Here is a 22,400-nt window from a genome sequence, read left to right on the forward strand (position 1 = left end):
AGTGGCCTTCTCTGATCACTCACTCTCAAGTAGCTGTAAGTCTCTGTTGCATCACAGTGTTTTGATTCTCTGCATAGCAATGCAATAGCTTGTTATTTGCTCTCTTTCCAGTATCTAGCATAGTGCCTGTTATATAATAGGTACTCAATAAATATTTATAGAATAAATATTGCAGTAAATATATATATATATTTTTAAAGATTGGCACCTGAGCTAACATCTGTTGCCAATCTTTTTTTGTTTTTAATTGGTTTTTATCCCCAAATCACCCCAGTACATAGTTGTATATTTTAGTTGTGGGTCCTTCTAGTTGTGGCATGTGGGACACCACCTCAACATGACCTGATGAGTGGTGCCATGTCCGCACGCAGGATCTGAACCAGCGAAACCCTGGGCCGCCGAAGCAGCACGCAAACTTAACCACTCGGCCATGGGGCCGGCCCCTGCAGTAAATATTTTTGTAGTTAGGTTTTGTTAGAGTTTTGGTGGTTTCTACCAGATTCAAAAATTGCTACTGTAATCTTTTTGAATTGACTGTACTTGCACAACAGAAACTTGTTTATAAATAGTGACTCTTGTTACATTGTTTTCAACAAATCCTTGGGTTTGTATTTGATTTAAGTTTAAGGGTCTTTCAGAGACTTCCCGCATTATTCAGACAAATTTTCAGGTTTAGGATGGTTAATACAATTTAGACAGTCGTCTGTATATGCCATGTACTTCTGCTGAGAAGGCTTGCTCAGACTTCACTCGTCAAGGCTGTCTACTGGTTGGAATCTGTTTCCCCAGGTTTAGTGCAGTGTTTTAGTGAGGTGGTGTGGGAGGAAATTGGTGGTTGCGTAGTTGAGTTTTCTGTCCACAAGGGTGAGCTAGTTGCCCTAAAAATCAGGAGAAGGCGTTACCTTTGATTTAAATTCTAGCTTGCTCTAGTTTGATCAGTTGTAGCTTGTTCTAGGTCCTGTTTTCTGTGGGAGCCATGATTTGAGTTAGTAATCTATGTATAATTTTAACAGAAGATTAACTAGTTCTTCCCTTTAACCACTGGCATTCCTGACCCTTCGCCTTCATCTGGTCCGTGGCATATATCCAGACTGGCGCTTCAGGAACAATCATAGTCTACGGAGCTAGTATGGTGACTCATTCTAAAAATCATCTCTAAAAATAGCAAGGACGTATGATCTAAGGTAGCAGAACTTGAGTTCCGTATTGTGCAGAAAGTCTCTCTTCTAAATGCGCCAAGTGTAGGGTTAAGTATAGGAGATAAGGTAAATGTGGGGCTCGGGGTTTAACACCTTGCTCCCCTGCAGGCTAGCTGTGTGATCTTCCACCTTCTCTGGGTTGCCGTGGAAATCCTATACGTACCTCGAAGAGTTGTCATGAGGATTGAATGAGATGATGTCCTTAAAATCCTTAGCATATTGTTAACGTTGGGAATTATTGTTATAGAGTGAAATTAGTGGCAGGAGAGCCAGGAATTGAATGGCTTCTCTGTGAAGTTACAATTTTACATTTACAAGGCTTTAAGGGGAAGTTCTCTGTTAATGAAATGTTTCATTTTCTTTTTGTTCAAATATGTGAGACACTCAGCATTGGAGGAATAAGTTGAAGTGTCTGGGCCCAGGATAAAATATGAGAGAAAAGAATCAACCTTAAAGATCTCGGCCTACTCAAGGAGCGTGCTGCCGCTGTGGTTTTCCCTCTTCCTCTCTGTTTTTTGCCTCCCATGCCTTCTTCCTCCCTGTGTCATGGGAGGGGGATGTTGCCTCTTTAATGCTCCCTCATCAGGCACTGCCAGGCAGATGTGACAGTGCAGGTGAGGGGGCACCTTTGGTTCATCCTCCTCATAAAATATTAAGCTGGATTGTTCTCAGTTCCAGATAAGCTTAAGTGGCAAACTTTGCTCTCTGTCTTTGTCTTGGTTATGATTCTTGTTATTTTCATCGTAGCCCTGAGTTACAACACGGAGACTTTTATGAACATCTTCAGTTTTGTAGTGATCCGGATCCTCCTCCCCAAGGGCTTGTAAATGGAAGTGTTAAATGCTGTGCTCCCACTGAGCTCTGGTTTCGTGAGGATGGACTTGCCACATTTCCCATGTTGTCTTTCAGTGGTTAATCTCAGCCCAGGAATCTTGGCACATGATTGCTTGTTATGACACCACATAACATTTGTAGTCAATGAACTTCCTCGCAGGGACATCCTGTTTGGCATCAGTGAGCTCTTCAGTGTCTGTAGAGCTCACTGTCAGTGTCAGCTTTGAAGGTTGTAGCACCGCAGGGATACCCATTTAGGCCGAGGGTCTGAATGCAGCACATTTTCTTCTGGTTTCCTTGATCTGTTTCCAGAAAGTGTAATGGACAGATTTGTATTCCTCTGAGAGGAGACAGATCATGGATGATTTAATTGTTGACCCACAGAAGACGAGGACGTTTGGGAGCGGGATGTAGACAGAAGGGAAGACTTAAAAGTGAGAAAACCAGAAAATGTTCTAAGTGAAGTGCAGAGGTCGCTTTCCCTTTTGATGGGAGCCCCTTTGCAGGCCTTAAACTTATTAATGGGGTTTTTCATGTTGGGAGGTGGTCGTGGGCCATTTGCTTTGATGCTAGGGCACCAGTTTCTTCCCCAAACCAATCGAGCTTTCAGCTGGCTTTTGTCTGACTGCAGATTATTTATAGAAGTATAATTAACCAAAATGTTGTGAACTGTATAGCAAAGCTGCTTTGTAGTATAGCTAAGTCATACAAACGCTTGACAAATGTTACTCGTGGTGGCAATCATCCAAGTATTGTTGGCACTGCGTCTGTAGTTATTTCCAGTGCTGCCGCTCAGGCAGACCTGATTGTGCGCAAACCTCCCCAGTTCCCCTTGGCGTGATATGATTTATAGCTCTAATAAAAAAGGCCTTTGGGAGCTCAGACTTTTGTTTTCTCTAGTGATTTCCTGGTTTGTTGTTATTGTTATTTATCATCTCTGGTTTCTTTGCTGGAATTTCTGAACTTAAAGACGTCTGTGTATTATTAATGAACTGCTTAGGCAAAATGGAAATGTAAAAACACTCAGAAAAAGGCGGTGGTGTTTTAAGGAAAGGCTAGGGGCACCTAGCATCTAAGAATTCAGAGGAGTGTCTTCAAGTAGGCTTTTTCTACGCACACAGTCGTGGAAAGTGACCTCTGCTATGTGGAAGCACACACTGTGGTAGTGTAACGTCAGAACCGACAGTTCCCAGGTCAGCCGTTACAAATCATCAAACAGATACAGGTGCGATTACTTAAGAATGAAGGCATAAACATGTAGATGCGTTGATGTGTTGCTAAACGGTTGTGAGCACGCTTACCTGGTGATTCAGAATTATGTGAAAGCAGGGGTCTTTATTAGTCATCTAGGACGTAAACGTTTTTCTCTAGTGAGATAATATCATCGTGAACACCTGGCCTTTTCCTGTTAGCTAAATTAATGAATGTCTCAAAAACTATACCTGAGGGAATACTATCTCAAACCTTCTTGCTAAATACTAGGGGTCTTAAAATACTTTTTCAGGAATACTTTCTTCATACAGTGAGTACGTTCCTTCTTAGTTTCCTTAGATCAGATCACTTTATGTGGACTGAGAGCTCCTGTTTAAAGTAAGGGATCTTCATATGAGCCCTTTAATGAAACAGTCAACAGCTAGTTTGTCTGTCTTATTTTGTTTTTAAATGTCAGTCTTTAAAGAGTGCTTCACCTGATGTCCAGTCGTGATGAGCAGAAGGGCAGTCTTGTTGAGCAGAAACAGAAAGGGACTGGGTAGCTAGCTATCAAGAGGATGTCTGGAAATATTAATAAGGCAGTTTAATAATTTTTGGTCTCCGAAGGGTGTCAGAGACAGCCAAGTGTCTTTTCTTAGCCCCTCTTCCCTAAGAGGCTTCCTGAGTTAGAGCTGGGCACATAACCACTAGCTAAGGACTACATTTCTTTTCCTTCCTTGTCATTGAGTGTGGTCATGTGACTGAGTCCTGGCTGATGGGAAGTCAGCGAAAGTGCTGTGTGCACTTTCTGGATCAAGTCTTTAGAAAGAAGGTGCTTGCCATCCTCTTCTTATTCTGCTTTCCCATTGGTTAGAAAATGGTAAAAACCTGGAACAGCTGTCTTGGACCAGTAGATGGAAGTTATATGATAGAGAGGCTGATGCCCCCTTAGTCCTGGATCATTCACTCAGGTTGGTAGCGTGAGAGAAAAACTTTCGTCATATTTAGCCTACTGAATTTTGGGGTCTCTTTGTTAACAGCAGTTTAGCCTGTCTTTACCTAAATATAATGGACAATTCTAAAACCTGGAGAAAAAGACTTTAAAGTTATTTCGACATTACTTTGATATGAAGCACCAGAACGAGAAGCTGGATGCTCCTCTTTACTGGGTTTAAAACCTTTTTAAGTGAATTTGCAAGTGATTGTGTGATAGGGCATAGAAGGGAAATTAAGGATGACTGTGCAAGGTAAGAGATTGATAACACTTTTATTTAGAGGTGACGGTGTATCTAGATGTTCAAGTTTTTTTTTTTTTTTTAAAGATTTTATTTTTTCCTTTTTCTCCCCAAAGCCCCCCAGTACACAGTTGTATATTCTTTGTTGTGGGTCCTTCTAGTTGTGGCATGTGGGACGCTTCCTCAGTGTGGTTTGATGAGCAGTGTCATGTCCGTGCCCAGGATTCGAACCAACGAAACACTGGGCCGCCTGCAGCGGAGCGCGCGAACTTAACCGCTCGGCCACGGGGCCAGCCCCCTAGATGTTCAAGTTTTTAAATAATTGCTCTGAGACAAGTGGTAGGCCATGTTTTACTTAATAACTAGGAGCTGAGCACATCTATGTTATTAGTTGTTATGTTACCCTTTCTGTAAATCTTGCTGTAAGACAAGATGTATTTTACTTCGTATGTAGAGTAAGAAGGAACTGATAATGCTCATGTTTTGTTAATGTGAGAAGATAGATACTTTGTGATAGCTTGCCTAAATTGTAGGCATCAAAGGAAACTTAAAAGTAACCACAATCTCATCCTTACTTGCCTTATCAATGTAGACATAATTTTTTTTAATCATTAGCATTTATTAAGTATTTTAGTTTACTTTTTTAAAACTTTTTATTATTTTATTGAGGTCACATCGGTTTATAACACTGTGTAAATTTCAGGTGTACATCATCATATTTCGGCTTCTGTATAGACTGCATCCTGTTCACCACCAAAAGTCTAGTTTCCATCCGCCACTGTACAAATGAGTCCCTTTACCTCTTAGTTTGCTTTTTTCCAGTCTGGGTAGCCAATATTTGATAAGGTGGGTGAAATGTAAAAAGAAATAGCTTTTTCTCTTCTATCAAGAAGCATTTAAGAATGGAAATGGGAAAAGAAATTTTGCAAGCGACAAAAACTGAAAAGCCTTTGAAGTAATTTTTAGCAAGAAAAGTAATAGATCTATTTGACAAAGTTGGTGGTTCAATCCAGTGGGAAAGAGGGATTACTGAACAAACTGTGCTGGCACAATTAACTCTTCATGTGGGATTAACTGAAATCTTAAAACGTGAAAAAGTAACTTCCAGATGGAATAAAGACTTAAATTTTTAAAAGGAAACTACCTCTTAAAGCAAAGCTGAGAGACTTCATGTACACCTCGGGGGTTGGGGAAACCTTTTGAAGGCTGTAAGTCTAGAATCTGTTAAAAAAAGTTAAAAAGAGATGGACGTATTTGGCTACACAAAAAATAATTTAATGGCCAAAGATTCCATAAACGAAGTCAATAGATATGCTGTAGATTTGGAGACGTGACTAGGGTTCATGTCTATGATAGACGGTGAGTTCTTAATTTGACAAGACAAGCCATCCAGTGGAAAAAATTGGGTAAAACACATTCAAATGCATAATTCACAGGAGAGCAAAGCCAAATTGCCAATCGACCTATGAAATAATGCTCAGAGTTTGGCAGTTAGAGAAACACTATCTGAAGTCACAATAGTATGTCAGTGTATTAGTTTTCTCTTGCTGCATAACAAGTTGCCACCAATTAGAAATGGACTTCTGGTTTGCCTCCGTTTTCCATGGGTCAGGAGTCAGGCATGGCTTAGTTGAATCCTCTGCTCAGGGTCTTGGCAAGGCTGTAGACAAATATGACCATCTTTTTTTTTTTTTTTCTTTTAGTAGATGTTGGCAGCTATGTTCTCAGGGTCCTCTTCCAAGCTCACGTGATGCTTGGCAGAATTCCGTTCCTGTGGCTGTAGAACTGAGTCCCCAGAGGCTTGCTGTCGGCTGGGGGCCACTCTCAGATCTCAGAGGCCCCCAGAGTTCCCTGCAACACAGCCGTCTCATGGCATGGCATCTTCTTTATTCAAAAACCAGCAGGCCAGTCTCTGGCTCCAGTCTGCTAATAGTGAAGCATAATCATGACAGTGACTGTCCCATCACCTTTGTCACATTCTTCTGGATAGAAGCAAGTCAGGTTCTGCCCACACTCACATGATGTGACTCAGTGGGGTCATTTAGGATTCTTCCTACCATACTCACTTGATATCCATTAAACTGGAAACTGTTAAAGAAAGCTATTACATTTATTGCAGGAAGGGTGTGAGAGAGATGTGTAGGAAAGGGAGCTTCCATCCATGACCGTTGGAAAGGAGAGTTACAGCCTTTAAATAAAGTATCTTTTAAGAATAGATCTACTTTTTGACCCAGTAAATGTGCTTGTGGGAATCTATTTTATGGAAACAGAAGATCCAGTATCCCAGGACATATGACAGCGACGTTTATTTCAGTGTTATTAGCTGTGGCAGAAAACTGGAAGCAAAGTGTATGCCCATCAGTAGGGGGAGTGATTGGATAGAGCATGGCACACCATGGAATATTCTGCTCCTTTACAAAAATTAGCTAGTGCCAACGGATGTGGAGAGATTTGCCAGAATATTGTTGAGTGAGACAGGCTAGATGGAGAAAAATGATGTAATTCTTTGCGGGTGAAAAGGTGTAAGCTCCCTTGTCTATATGTTTGCGTGTCTGTACGTGTTTACATGGTTGTAGAGAAAAACATGAAAGATATATATACTAGATTGTTAATGTGGGGGAGACTATTACTGAAGATGGAGAGACGGTGCCAAGGAAAAGAAGAAAAGGAAAAATAGACTGTTGAAAAGAAACATCTTCTCCCCACAAGTCTAATATGTGTGATATAGTCACATTTGTCTATTTATGTAAAACTTTGTTTCTATGTGTAAGGAATAATAAATACTGTACCTTTAAAATTGATTAACATATGAGAATATTTCCATTTCTTTGTATATACTTTCAAAATGGATAATGAATATAGAGTGTTTTATTTAGCTGTTATATGTTTTCTGTTGTCAAAATGTGTTATCTTAATTTTAAAGTCAATAACTCTGGCATTAGATCCGTTGAATACAGAACAGTGTTGCAAACAAATGGGGAGGGGGGTGTGGAAATAAGGCATAGATATTGTCTAGACATTTCTCCTTTATTTAGTCCTACTGGGGTTTGAGCAAATGCATAGCCCTCAATAAAACTGTGAAGCCTAGCTAAAAATTTGTTTCTATATCCAGAGTTAAATAACTTTTATTTCAGTTTCTGTAATTAAAGTTCTAATTTTGAGAAATCTTCCACGTTGAGGGTTTTAGAAAACTGAACGGAACATCTAATTTTTGAATGCATTTTCTTCCAGTGTCTTTTTCTGAGGAAGAGAAATATCAGCTGCGAAAGTTTGTCAATAAATCTTACCTGCTGGACAAGAGAGCCCATCGTCAAGTGTACTACAGTTTGATTGATATCCTGCTGGCGTATTGCTACGAAACTCGCGTCACGGAAGGAGAGAAGAATGTGAGTGCTCATGTGTCTGTGCCCGTTGGCCTTGACAACTGTACTAAGTAGACTGTATTAAGGCATCAGCCTCCAGTTGTGATGAGTGATTTAGGGGATGCTCTGGGCAGAGGAGCACTGTGTGTTGGTGGTGAGTACCAGCATGAAAGCATAATGCTCACTTGGTCTTTTTGTGTTCTCTCTTGGCATTCGGCTCTACCAAATAGCAGAGCGGGGAAATAAAGCTTCGGAGTAGAGGAAAGGATATCCTAACTCTCGTCTCTTTCAGGAGATGAATTGACCAAATAAGAACTATTGCCACGTGACGCTTGGCATTGGCAAGGGGTGAACTGTACCGTACCCATTTATATTCTTTCTCTGAGCTGTCAATTAGGAGATGCAAGACATAGTATTTCACAAAAAAAGGAATCTTAGCATTTATCTGCAGGTATCCCCCAATTTATGTAGTATGTGTACTTCTGAAAAATTGTATATAAATTGATTTTTAAAAACTGGAAGCATATCTTTTTTGCTGCATAATGAAATTGTATTGTAAAAGTCCTTTTGTAAAGTACATTATTTCTTAAACGATTTTTTTTAATAATATAGACTTTATTCTATCTTCTTAAACCACATTTGATTTTGTAAATGAAGAACTAAACTTCTTTCTCACCTACATCACTGATCATATGTAGAGAAAAGGCTGGAAAACCAAAAGAAAATTTTTCCAGTTACTGTGCCCCTGCAAGCTGTTTATAATTGTCCTTGCTCAGGGGGTTGTTTTTGAGCTGAGCATGTGCTTTCCTTTTTTTCAATTACACAAATAATTCATAGCATTGTAAAGGAAAATACACACATGAAGAAAATAATTAAAATTTCCTATAATCTCAATCATCAGAAGTAGCCACCGTTACAAGGTGATGTATGCCTTCTAGTCTTCTTTCGTTGTGCACATGTATGTATGTATGTGTATTTACATTGGTCCTAATGTATGCTAGTATTTAATCTGCTTTTCTCACTCATCATCATAGCATTAGCATAGTATTAGGATTAGAATTTGATATGTGCCAAGTTTTTTGTTGTTATGATTCTGAAAATTTCAAAGGTGACTCTTGAGATTTGCATTTGACTCTGAAATGAATATTAATGAATGTATCAAGGGCATAATATAACTGGAAATCATTTGTGTTTCCACTCATCTTTTAAGGATAATATAATTGGGGAAAATGTTTTCTTTGACAACAAAGTGCTTTATATTATTGCTTGAGAAGATGAGTGAGAGTGTTTAGTTATGCTTGATAAAATTTACCATTTTTGATTCCTGCATTCACATATTTGAAGTCATGAAGTCTTGCAACTTCAAGACCTTCTCTAGAATGTATTTATTTTCACAAGCATTCTCTGAAAGGCCAAATTCTTGAGCAGCTTTTTAAGTGCCAGAGACAGCATTTCAACATTATCTTTGAGTCCTTTGGTAGATTATTTATAGAATGTTTGGAAGGCTTGTAACTTAGTTGAGAAGGACAGAAATTGAGCAAGCATTGCTTTGCTTTAATTTTTAGTTTCAAAGTCCCTGCTTATTTGCTCTTGTGCTCTGGTATTCTTATCGGTGGAAAAGCTTTACTTTCTAAAATCCCAAAGAAAGGAGACAGAAACCTGCCTTTGATAGCCTCTGCACCAGTGAAGCAGTGATTTTTCTACAGTCATAGACACTTCTTAGTTCTTATATATGTCATACTGCTCAGATACTAGGTGAATAAATGCATATATTTGCTTTGTTTTTGAATGACTTTGCCTCTAATGTGACAGTACACTTTTCTCCAAAACAAATAAAGGTTGAATCTGCATGGAATATCAGAAAACTGAGTCCCACACTGTGCTGGTTTGAGGTATGATTTTCAGTTGCAATTGTTTAGATTTTGTTTGTTTGTTCAGAAAGTTATTTTTCTGTTGTCATTAGTTTATTTTGGGTAATTCAAGCAATTCCTTGGCTTTTTAGAAGTGGAAGCTTTATCATACAAGGTTTTCCCCCCCATCTTTTTAATAAAATTCTGATTCCATTTGTTACTCTTACTCTCATCATGGTATACTAACAAAGCCAGGGAGGGTATTTTGGAAGTTGGACGAGTGAGAACATGCTTTGGAGAAAGAATGGGGACATGGTTTGTTGGGGGAGGATGTGGGGTGGAGTTTGAGGCATGTTTGTAAGTTGGCATATATTGAGGTCCAGAGCTCAAAGGTGGGGAGCAAATGTAGGTGATACTACCTACCACTGGCTGCCACACACTCACCACCAGGGACTGTGGTAAGCGTTTTATAGGTATTCTCTCAACTGTTCCTTTCAGTAAGTCCGTGAGATAAGTATTATTGGTATTTTACAGATGAGGAAACTTAGATAGCTTAAATAATTTATCCTAGGTCCTACAATGAGTATGGTTAGACAACTCTTCTATTTTAGTAATGATTGTTTTTATATATTTTCTAGAAAATAGTTGTGTAGGTCTTACCAAAATTATCCAAGAATGGTATCTGCAAATTTCCTAGTTTCAAACAAGCTCTTGTGTATCAAAACAGTAATTAAAAGTAGAAGCTTTAAAAAAAGTGTTGATTTAAACGACTGATAATTGCATCATCAATTAAGGCAGCTAGATTTTTTTTTAGTCTGAATCCTAAATACAGTACATTTTAAGTTGTAAAAGTAAGATTGTTTTATGGCATCACTTTTCCCAATAATAGATTAGATGTTAACAGGAAGTGAAACACAAGTTTATCAGAGAATCTTGCTGCTCCAAGAATGGTCCATGAACCAACAGCTTGACCAGCATCCTTGGCTGGGAGCTTGTTAGAAAGATAGAACCTCAGTCCAGACCCACTGAATCAGAATCTGTAGCAAGATGTCCAGGGATTCGTATGCATATTAAAGATGGAAAAGCACTTCTCTCTAGACTTCATTTGGGGTCTACATAGTGCCACGATCAGCATGTAATGGAGAAACTGGTTTTTGTAATAATTGCGTTAGGTACTAATGTTGAAAACAAAGTACTTGGTGACTAGATAATTTCGTAGTTCAGTTATTAAAATCAACATGAATAAACTGACCTATTTATGGTTTTATTTTCAAGTTTTTGTTGTTTTTGAGATATCTTAGAATGACCAGCCTTATTAATAGGTATGTCAAATTTTTATGAGTATTTAGTTTTTGTAAAAGTTCCTAGTTCTTTTTAGCTATACACTATTTTTGTCAGATAGTCAATATTCTTAGATCTCTCATTCATTAAGGATTAATATACATGGAAATGATGCTGCTCCTTTAGTTTTAATTTTATATTTTAGGTTTTATATGTGGGTTACTGTTTTTTATCAAAACCCAATTAAACAATTCTGTAGAAAATCGCCTTTGTCTGGTGTTTTGAGTAAGTATTAAATTGGCAATGCTATCAGTTTGCAGTGCTATTCAAGATAAAACACTTGTTTTCCAGAAATCATTAGTTTTCTCTTTGATAAGTGAAAGCAAATTACTGAATACCATATATCACTCTTTCCCAAAGCAAAAGAAAAAAAAAAAAAGGAAGAGGGAGACTGGAAACACGCTTCACTAAAGAGTTCTACATCTTTCATCGACACTGTCTTGAATGGTCCCCAAAGACGAAAACATGAAACATATATCATTTAGAAATGTCTTTCATGTGCATCTGTATTTTGTTAGTGCCATGTGTTTTAGATTCATATTTGTGATTCTTAAAAGAGTTTTTAAACTTTCCTGCTACATATGTGATTTTTAAGGAGCATCTCTGATATGTTGATAAAGTATGAGAAATTACAAATATGATGATTAAATATTTTATTGTAAGGTGGACAAAAAGAGCCTCATTTCATGCTTTGATATTTCTCTTCTACTTGGCGTCATGATGATCCAAACTTAGAGTTGTTAATTGGTAACAGTTTCATATTTAGTTGTGTGCTTGTGTTTGTGTAATATGGAAATCATTACTTATTTAAATGCTCCTTCACAGACTTGGACTAATGTTCATGAAATCCTGGTGTCTTTTGGAAGAAGGGTTTTGTGCTATCCACTTTATCGCCATTTCAAGCTGGTGATGAAGGCCCACAGAGACACTGTAAAGATACTGCAACTAGGTAAGATATTGTTGTGCCTGCAGATTTAAGAGTGAAAAGTTAGAAGTTTTGAGTCTGTGAGGATGTAATCATGATTTCTGCTTTTTTTCTGACCATAAATAAGTAATGGAAATCATCCAATCCAACCACTTTTCCTCCCAGGTATATAGAGTCACAGTCCCTCTCTAGAGCTGCATAATCGTGCAGAGAGGTGTGCTGCTCTTTTCTGAGAGGAGTGGGGAGGCTACATGGAGAAGGTACACACTGTATTCCAAACCGTTTTATACGATTGTAGATTGCATCGTTCAGTATTTCTTGGATGCCTGTAAATTTCTAGGCACCATTCTAGGATTGTGGGTATAATAATAAATAAGGTAAATTCCCTGCTCCTGTGAAGTTTGCAGTTTTGCCAAGGTGATAGATGATAAATAGGTAAGCACTTCCAAGATCGAGCCAAAGCGCTCTGCTGGGGCAAGTACAGAGATCACTGGGGGCGTGAAGCCTTGGCTTGGGTGGTCAGGACAGGCTTTCCAAAGAAAAGTGCAGCTGCTCTCAGGACCTTTGACTGTTGCTGAATCCAACCTGAAAAGACAAATATTTGCTGGTTTTAAGGATGTGGAAAATTCTAAGCTCTGAAACAAATTCCAAAGTTCCTCTAACAGCATCATTGGATTAAGTATATAATTTCCAAGGTAATGACTTTGAAGGGGGCAACGTCCATTTGTATGTATCAGTTCTGGGACATTTATTTAAAAGTCACTTTCCATACTTTATGGTCATTTCTTATAGTCATCCGTGGGGAGCCTTGTCATCCTTTTGTCCTTAGATGAAAGTGTTTCTGGGGACTTAGTTTTCAGACTTCTGGATAAGAATGGGAAAGAAAGGAAGTTCTACTTCCCTTTACATCCAGGTGACTTCATTGGCTTAAAGGGAAGAATCACGTCTCTAGTGTTCTCTCCCTCCTAGAGGTGTGCTAGGTTTCTCTTTGACTTCTTTATAACCTATAGTCCTCTTACCCTGGGGGAAAAAGTCCTGTTTGAAGTAGATTCTTTTGAAGTAGACAGTAATTGTAAAAATGAATCATAGTTAAATGAAAGATACTTTTTTATACATCCAGTTGGTTGAGACCAGCTGTATTTTCTATTGAAGGATTGCTGATTATAGGATAGCAGAGCTACTACCTTTAAGGAATCTGTCTTCTTTAATTTAGCAGTGGGAAACAAGCTCCTTTATTTGTTTGCATGTTATTTCTTCTTTCCATCCAAGATATTTCTTGCATTGCAAAAATTACCTTGAAAAATCAATGTGTTATAAATGACTGATAGTTGAACTTGAGTCACATGTCACAATTAATTTCTTGTTTAAGTCAGGCTAGATTATCTGTGCATTATTCATAGATTTAAACAGTGAGAATGCAGTTTGCGATTATGCTGCTACATCATGGCTTCCAGATGGAAAAGTGGCCAAACCCCCATGTGCGAGTGCACGCACATACGCAGTATTACTTGTTACTGTTTATTCTGGGAAGTAATCTAGTTCTCTAGATTTTTATTTGAAAAGTAATCAGTTCTGTGATTGCATAACCAAAAATAAATTTGATTGCCTGGACTAACACTGTAATCAATTACTCAAACAGTTTTAGGAGGTCAGAATTGAAACTTAGACTTAACTTTTCATCATTATCAATCTGACAAATGTAGTGTTATCAGCTGTGTCGTGATAGCAACAGAAAACCTGAGGTAACACACTGGAGACCTCTCTGCTGAAAACCAATCGGAACCCTCTTTGACCACACACAGTGTGTTCTTTGGCCAATTTGGTTTTTGGCTAGTTAGTGCTGAGCAGAGAGCTGGAGTGTCTAGAATTCACGCCATAAGCTGTGGGCATGACGAGCTCTGGATGGGGATTGTAACCTGTGTGTGTAAGGTGGATGGCACAGGGGTGCCATTATTGCCATGGAAGAGTCTGAATTGTTTGGACACCCCATAATTTAAGTGGGAATAGCTCTGGTTTGGCATTTAATGTTTTCCAAGAATGAATTCATGCCTACTTATAATTCAAAATGAGTGAGCTTCCAAAACCAAGGTAGGAAGGCTTCAGCATCTGCAGAATATTTCATTATACCTGATTGACTAACATCGGAGTCTTTAAAGAACCATGAATTTTCTTTATCTGACTTCATCGTAGCCTTTACTAGGATTCTTTACCAGGCCTTTGGCTATTTTCAATTTTGTATTCCTTCTCCCGTCTCTTTCCTACCTCCAAAGGCTGTACACTTCTCTCTCACTGTTGCAATACGTCTAACCCAAATTCCTTTAAGGGCAGAAAACCTGCTTTGTCCTTTAAGTACTATTTTAGTGCTTACCACAGGGCCTTGCACGTGGCGGTGCTCTCCCGGAATCAGTAATTGTGGGGCACATGATCATCCCCTTTTTTCCTCTGTTCCTGTCTCTTCGGTAAATTTCACTTCCTCTTCCTTGTTCCATTCTTTGGGAAGAGTGGGAAGAATCCTTCGTGGAAGCATCACTTAGCTGCTGTTACTCATTGAAAATAAATGAAAAAAGGAATCAAGGGAACAGCTTTTCTAATATGTCTTCAGAAACTTTATTCTATTTGGAAGTGACTTTATTCTATTTGATTATACATTGTTTGTACAATTTACTGTTTGTGCTAACATCTGCATTTCGTTAATCTTTATAAGGCATTGCTTGCTCTTTTTCCGTACTATTGTACAACTATTGAACATATAGTGTAACTATTACATTGAAAGGGCTGGACATCTTGGGCTCGAAGGGAAACAACTTAATTTTTTCTCCCAGTTCTCTCCTCGACCTCATTCTTTCTTTTGTTGTTTCTGGGTGGAATATATATCCTGTAAATGTCATATCACACACACATATCCTGTAATATATAATAAATATTCTGTAACTTTTTCTATCACTTTAGATTATAAGAAGAGTCTCATTTCAGTACTTAAAATGTCCCTTTTGAACTTGATTAAAAAAATAAAGCTTTCTTTCCCCAGCTTGGGCCTGCCTCAGGTCGGGAAACCAGCAGTGGGGAGGGGGCCCCTTCCCTGTTGCAGGACGTCCCGCCTGCTTCCAGAGCAGGCCCTCGCTCAGCCACCATAGGCTGCTCCTTCCTGCTTCTCTATGGGGGCTTTCCTCAGATAGGGGTCAGGCACTAGTCTTTGTACCCCACAGTCTCCAGGAGCCTTGCTTAAAACCTCCTTTCTCTTGGTTTAAGGTGACAGGAAAGCACCTCCTCCCCTCCCCCGTGGAGGGAGGTAGAAACCCCACAGCAGTCCAACAACTGATTCAAAGAAATTTTCTAGACCTCTGTACTCTTCAACTCCTGGAGATGAGTGTTGGTCTAGGGGATCACACATCAGTTTTCTGTTAGTCTCTCTGGAAGTTGAGCATCTCTTTTTAAAATACGTGAATGCTGATATCTATTTTGTCTTTGTGGGCCTCACTGGAAATGAGTCAGAAAGCATCCCATCTTAATATGCTAGCACGGTTGTAATAACCACAGCTGCCGCATTAACCACTTTCTGTGTGACAGCAGGAGGCTCAGTTCTTTAGATACCTTATCTGATGTCATCCATACTGTAATCCTGAGAGGCAGGGATTACTGTCCCCATTTCGCAGATAGAAGACAGGCTCAAAGGAGTTCACTCACTTGCATTGGGTCACACACCCAGTGGTTGGTAGAGCCTGGATTTGACGCCAGGTCTCTCTGACTCAAAGTCTGTGCCCTTTGAAGTGTTCAAATAGTTATAAATGAAATTGTATGAAGCCTGGGATTTACTTGAAAATAATCCAGAGTGGGTTGGGGGAAGGTGGGCAGGGTGCAGGGGAGACAGGCTTGGCCACGAGCTGGTACTTGCTGAAGCTTGGTGATGAGAATGTGGGAGTTCACTGGCCTATTGTCTCTTTTTGTACATGTTGTGATTTTCCTTTATAAAAAGTTTTTTAAAGTCTGGACTCTTAACCACTGTACATCTGTGGTTCAAATTCAAATTTATTCGCCGTTTTGTGGAAAACAGTGTAATTTTTGTTCAGACAGTTGTATAAAAATATTTTGACTAATAAAAAGACTCATTTAAAATTACTTTTTTGTTTTGTTTTTAAGTCTCACAGAAACCCACCTTTCTATAAACATTTGAAGTCTGGTGACTAGTGGCTACTTGGCAGGCTGTAACCCAGCAAACAGCCTTCAGATTATTGTTACCAACTAAGAGCTGGCTTTATTTCATATAATTAATAGCCCTTACATAGCAGTCATTACTGGGCTCAATAATCAATTTTTCAGAAATGACTGCTTTATCCTCTTCTGCAGATAGATATAGTAACATGATCAATGTGAAAGTAAAGAGCCATGGCACAGGCTCAGGGCAGATCTTTTTCTTTAAGAAAAATGATAGTTCAGGAAATTGAGCTATGGCAAGTATATTGTGTGAGCTCTGAGTTCTGATGCAACCTTTAAGATGGATTTGTTTTTGGCATTTGAATTCCAAAGTCAGTTTAGCAAATGCTTCATTTTATTGAATTGTAAAGGAGATTACTCCAAATTGAAAAGTAAAAGATGAAATCACTAGCATTTTCCAATGTTGACATTTATCTATATTTAATTTTTATGAGTTTCCAACTATGGACATTTTAAAGAATTGTTAGGCCTTTTAATTTTACTCCTTAAGTCCATCATGTCAAACTTTTTTGAGAGTTATTCAACAAGTGTTTGTTGAGCACTTGGTTTGTCAAGGTGCGGAGCTGGCTCTGGAGGTGCTGCAGTGAACAGGAGGGGGTCAACTCATGCCCTTGGGGAGCTCGAAATAATGGGGGGCAGGGAATTAAACAACTACCAGGTTTTAAAAAAAATTGCATTTGTAGTAAGTAGCTCAAAGGAGAAATATAGTGGGTGAAAATATAAAGGCATAGAAACTGACTTACGTTTAAGTCATTTCAGACGTGTAACCCCCTCCTACGTAGGGGAGCCTCTGCCTTATTTCACTTCCAGTTCTCAGCTTCTACTGCAATTTCCTGTCGCTCTAAAGAACTTGTTAATTGTTTGATGAGTTCAATTATTAGTTTATTCATTCCACAGGTATTTTGTCAGTACCTACTAAAAAGCTATTTATTATGCACAAAGCACCCTGTAGATATAAATGTAAAGAACGGTAAGATGCATTAGCCTTGGATACTGTACCTGGGGAGCATGTGTGCTAGCAGGGGAGCTAAGATGTCCATCAATAGCATAAAATACGTAGTAGACAATGGTAAGTACCTTACCTGAAATTCGGACTAAGTCGCTCAGGTAGGGAGAGGTGATGTTTCACTGGGGGCCAGAGACAGCCTCATGGAGGACGTGGGATTTGCCGTGGGATTTGCAGGATGAGTAGTATTTGGACACAGAAGGATGGAGGGAAGTGTTCTAAATATTCGGAGTGAACACCACGAAGAAGTTCATGGAATACCGTAGTCTCATTAATGAAAATTTTGAGTTGATACGCTATCTGGTTCTGAGATTTGCCCGACAGCCTCTAAAACTAGTTGGTAGTTCCTTTCCAGTCTGAGTTAACTGGTCCAGAATGAATTTCTCTGTTTCTTTAATATTATCACTTAATTCCTTGCTCCCCACTCAGGAGGTGATAATTCTTATTTTCAGTTTTCTTCCTCGTTCTAAATTGTCCTTGAACTTTTTATTTCCTAGTCAATTCCCCATGGCGATTAAATGTTTATAAGAATGGAATAATCATAGTGCTTTCAGCAAATTTAAATAGCATGGGATTCAAATCAAATATTGAAGTACTGTTAGTATCTGCTTTGGCTGATCCCTCATGTCCCAACTAACCCAGTAAAGGAGGGGCTTTGGAGCCCTGGAGCGCGTGGGCTGCAGCTGGGATGTGTGAAGGGAGAGTAGGACTCTGCCGTGCAGTCCTGACTCGGCCAGTCCTCAGCCTCAGCCTCCCTAGATTCTCCTGCCACGCGGCAAAGCAAATTCCTTTTACTCGTCTCTTCCTCAGGCCCGAATCTCTTTTCCCAGTCTCTTAAATTGGCACATTCTACCTATTTATATTATTTGTCCTCAGAGCATTTGTGGGTTTCTACATGCACTTCTGTATAGAAGGTTATTGTATATGAACATAAACTTTAGTAAAAGGAAAGAAAATCAAATTCCGATCATCTCCACAGAATCCCCTTTTCCTCGATAATCCTGTTAATCATTAAATATTGTTAGTCACTAAAATTTTTTTAGATTGCTTTCTGGGTTACATTTCTATAAAACATTCTTTGTTCTCTTAAAGTGCTCTGTAGGGGGCAGCATTTCCTGTATGGTTTACAAATAATAAATTGCCTTTTAATTGCCACAGTGATTCAGAGATTATGGTTCTTCTGCTGCAAAAAAATCACTTAAAATATCTTAGTGTTCTGTGGAATTTGAATTATATCATTCTGCTTTCCTCAAAATCAGCTCATTTCTTACATATATATGTGTGTGTATATATATGTGTATGCCAATTTAAATCTACATTATATTTCCTGTGCTATAAGTTTTGTGAATTTCTGCAGTTTCTGAGCTGAGCAATGTAGAAAACCCAGGAGGTTAGTTGCATGGTTTGATATGATGGCTTTAAAAAAAGCTTCTATAGTTAGTGCCTCTTTTAATAAATTTTAAGTCAGTTTTGAGTTTGCTTTTTGTTGATATGAATTTGTAAGGAAGTAACTATAAGTCTACTTTCTTTAAGTAAGAGGATAGAGGCAGAAAATTGTATATATTTAAGACAAATTTGGGAGAACAAAGAGCAAACATTTTGTTTGACCCTGATGAATGAAGGTCCTGTGGCACAGTCATATTGAGACCTAGATGAAGTAAATTGAACAATACTTTATATGTTACCTGGAGAACATGCAAGAGTTGTATTTATGCAATGCAGAGTTCCTTTAAGTAGTAAGTTAATACTGAAAAATAACAAGTGGCAGACATTTATTCAACAGACATAAATCAGATCCCTTCTCTGTACAAGGCAGAACCAGCGAAGAGTTATAAGGATATATGTGACTTGGTCTTAGCTCTTAGGGAGTTTATGATGTGACAGCGATGATAAGACAATAGGTAAGATGCAAAAGTTGAGTACTTGCAACGGAGATTATGTGGCCTGCAAAGCCAAAATCTTTATTTTCTGCCTCTTTATGGAAAAAATTTGCATACCCTTGTTTTAGGTTTATATTCAGGGTTGGAGGGGAGCCCATCTGGAGAAGTCTTTGGCTAGCTTTCATCCCAAATAGTGGCCAGTGTTGAAGGGGATCGTTTCAGCTGTTTCCCTCCGTCCCCCACAGGATGAGATGTAGCCTGTCGAGTTGGTTCCCACTAGAGGAGGTCCCTCAACATTAGAAGCAAACTGGCCAAGTGGGTGAATGAATGAGGATGAGTTTCAGAAAATCGGGAGTAATGAGGCCTGTGTGAATTGGAGATGTACAGTGCCCCATCTATAGCCAATTTTTGCCATGTGGATATGTAGTATTGCCGGTTTGGGAGACTTATAAAGAAGTGGAAAGCAATGATCTTAAATATAAAATTTTTCAAAAGTTTAAATATGAACAATAAAGTAAAGATTTTAAATAATGCTATAAGAGCCTTGGTATGTCTGAGAGCCCTTCAGCCTCTGTGCGCCATCCGTTTTGATTTCGACTCTGTGGCAAGCCAAGTGCCAGCCTGTCTTTCTCAGACCCTCTTAGACCTGCCAGTTTCCAGCTGCAGTGAGGGCCTGCACCAGGTCTCTGCTCCTTCAATCCCAGCTTGAGACTGAGTCTTAACCCTGTGTGGGTTCCCAGATTAGGGTGGGGAAGGAGCTAGGAGATATCCGGCATTCTGTAAGTAGCTGTGACCAGAAACCTTAAAACCAGAACAGATCCCTCACTTCTCTTTCTGCTTACTTTGTTTTGTTGCTCTTGTCAGCCAGAGCCTGGTTGGGGTGGCGGGGATGAGTCATAGGATTGTGGTACCACACCCCCTCTGACTCCTAGGGTGCTTTTAAGTATGGCTGAGGGGAGGGGCTTGACAAGAAGACGCAAACAGTATAGGCCTAATGAGGCAGGTGTAGTGGTAGTTGTTACTTAAAGAAGGTGTAGGAATTGGAACAGAAGAAGTGGAGGAAGGTATGCCCTGAGGAAGTAGAAGGTAAAGAAATCAGAGAGAGGAAAAGGAGAGTTCTGTGTCTAAGAAATGGCGAATATTCTAGTTTGTCTTGAGGCTTGTGATGTGAAGGGGAATTGTAGGAAAAAGGTGGGAATGGTGTGTTGGGGATCGTGGAGAGCCTGCACTGGCTTGATAAAGAGACTGGGTCTTGCCCAGTGAGGGACCACTGGAGAGTTTGTTGTTAGGGTCTGTGATGGGCTCATGATGTCAGATTCATCTGGCAGTAACACTGAGGATAGGGTTATTGAAGAGTGTGAGATTAATGGCACTGAGAAGAGAGGAGACCTCTATTCTTGCCTGAAGACAAGTAGTTTGCAAATAGGTAATATGGTCTGAACTGGAGCGCCAGCAGTGGTGTGGAGGAGAAAGGAATCCAAGGGCAGAGGCTTCACAGTTAGTGGGGTAGGAGCTGGTAAGGCTGTCCCAGGGTCTTGATCCACATGACCTGTTGTCCTCCTTCCCTTGTCATCTGTAAAGTGCTTTTGTGTTCATTGTCTCATTTAATTCCCACAGCAGTTCTGAAGAATTTCCCCCTCACTTTACACACGTGAAAACAGATTCAGAAGAAGTACCAAATAGCTAAGAAATGGCACCAAGAGCAAGCAGGTTCTGGGCCACACAACTGTTCCGCAGTGAGATAGTTTAAATTGTTACCATTTTTACTTTGTAGAGTAGTTAGCTAAGAATTGCACAAGATTATTTATGCGTAACTTTTAAATGGTCTTTCCTTATTAGCCTTTTAGAATTTGGGACTAGAAGTCTAAGATCTTAATTTCATAATCAAATTTTCATCTGTTTAATATAAATTAAAGTTCCATGTAGTTATAGATATCTAATCATTTTTACTCAATTATATTTACTGTATATTGATGAAAATGTAAAGAAGTATAACTCAGTTCTACTAGTATACAAAGCATTTAGCAGTAAGCACACACCCTCACCGTAATACCGTGAGGATAGCAAAAGGGTTGGGTTTCTTTCCTTCTGTCTTGACATACTGATCAGTATTTCACATCGCCTAGAGGGACTCGTAAGTCTGGTTGGACTGGGTTTGTTTTTCCTTTTATGAGCCATTTGAGGAATCCAGTTGTCTTTTTTTCTCTACATTTCTTCTTTCTGACTTCATGCACAGTTTTAGTTTTACCATTCAAAACTAAGCTAATTAAAAAAAAAGTCAGAAATTTTAATATTAAGTAACATTTACTGGGAAAATGAAGTATAATAGTCTTAATTAAAGCAACAATGAAAAGAACTTATTTTAAATTGAGCTACTAGGCATTGGGATACATGCTGTATTCATAAGGTGGAATAGTTCAAATAAAATCTTACCTACAGAATTATGAAGTTTTACATGCTTATGGATTTTTTTAAAATCCAGGGTTAGATTGCAGCTGTCTCAAGAGGTTTTTTCCATGCATGTTCAGCTTCTTAAACTTCCTACTTCTGTACTTACTGAATAGATGGGATTTTTTTTTTTACATTCTGCCTTGAACTTGGACGCCTTACTCTTAACTGTCTAAAGAAATTGAAAGTAGTCATGCTACCGTTAGGTAATGTTGGTGACGTCCAGTCGTGTATTTCTAAACTGACACAACCACTGCTTTGACAGGTGACTGAAGGAGGAAGGTAGAGTTAATGTCAAGGCTGTCCCTCCAAACCAGCGAATCTAGCCGGGATTCTTAGAAAAGGCAAAAAGCAGCCTTGGGTTAAATTCATTCTTGGAACTTTTGATGGTGTAATGATGTAAGAAAGTTGGCATAGCTACATTCTTTTCTCGTCAGTGAATAGATATGACAAGGGAAGGCCCAAACAAATTGTATACTCCACATTTGTCATGGCACAGTAACTTAAACCTGCAGATCATGAAGGTGTCATAACTAGTACATGTTAACTGAGCAATTGGACCAGGTGTTTTTAAAGTTAGCTTCTATGTGCTCCAGACTACATTAACAACCGGCCTGTATTAAACAGGATCATACAATTTGCGAGACATTGTTCTAGACCAGGAAAGAAAGATGAAAAGCCGTGTCCCTTCCTGTCAAGGTGTTTGCCACACAAAGTGATAAATACTGACACTGTGTTTATTGCATACTGCCTGGGAGGCAGATGTACTTATTTTCAAATCCTGACTGTTCCTTCCTAGTAGTGATCTTGGCCAACTCTTTCATATATCCTTGAGCAACCTCAGTTTTCTCACTTATGAAATGAGCAAGAAAGTACCTAACTAGTGGGTTAAATGATGGAAAGTACTCAGTGCAGAG

General features: G+C 39.0%; 1 protein-coding gene across 3 annotated transcripts in view; it reads left to right on the forward strand.

Moving 5' to 3' along the window:
• Positions 1–22,400, forward strand: part of SHQ1 (SHQ1, H/ACA ribonucleoprotein assembly factor) — a 96,152-nt gene that overhangs the window by 22,906 nt on the left and 50,846 nt on the right. For all 3 annotated transcript variants that reach the window (XM_070492615.1, XM_070492617.1, XM_070492616.1), the window contains 3 exons: positions 7,691–7,845; positions 9,660–9,713; positions 11,838–11,961. In XM_070492615.1, the coding sequence (XP_070348716.1) occupies positions 7,691–7,845; positions 9,660–9,713; positions 11,838–11,961 (333 nt within the window). The remainder of the gene's footprint in view (positions 1–7,690; positions 7,846–9,659; positions 9,714–11,837; positions 11,962–22,400) is intronic.

This window comes from Equus asinus, chromosome 21 (assembly GCF_041296235.1).
Source record: "Equus asinus isolate D_3611 breed Donkey chromosome 21, EquAss-T2T_v2, whole genome shotgun sequence".
NCBI classification, from domain to species: Eukaryota; Metazoa; Chordata; class Mammalia; order Perissodactyla; family Equidae; genus Equus; species Equus asinus.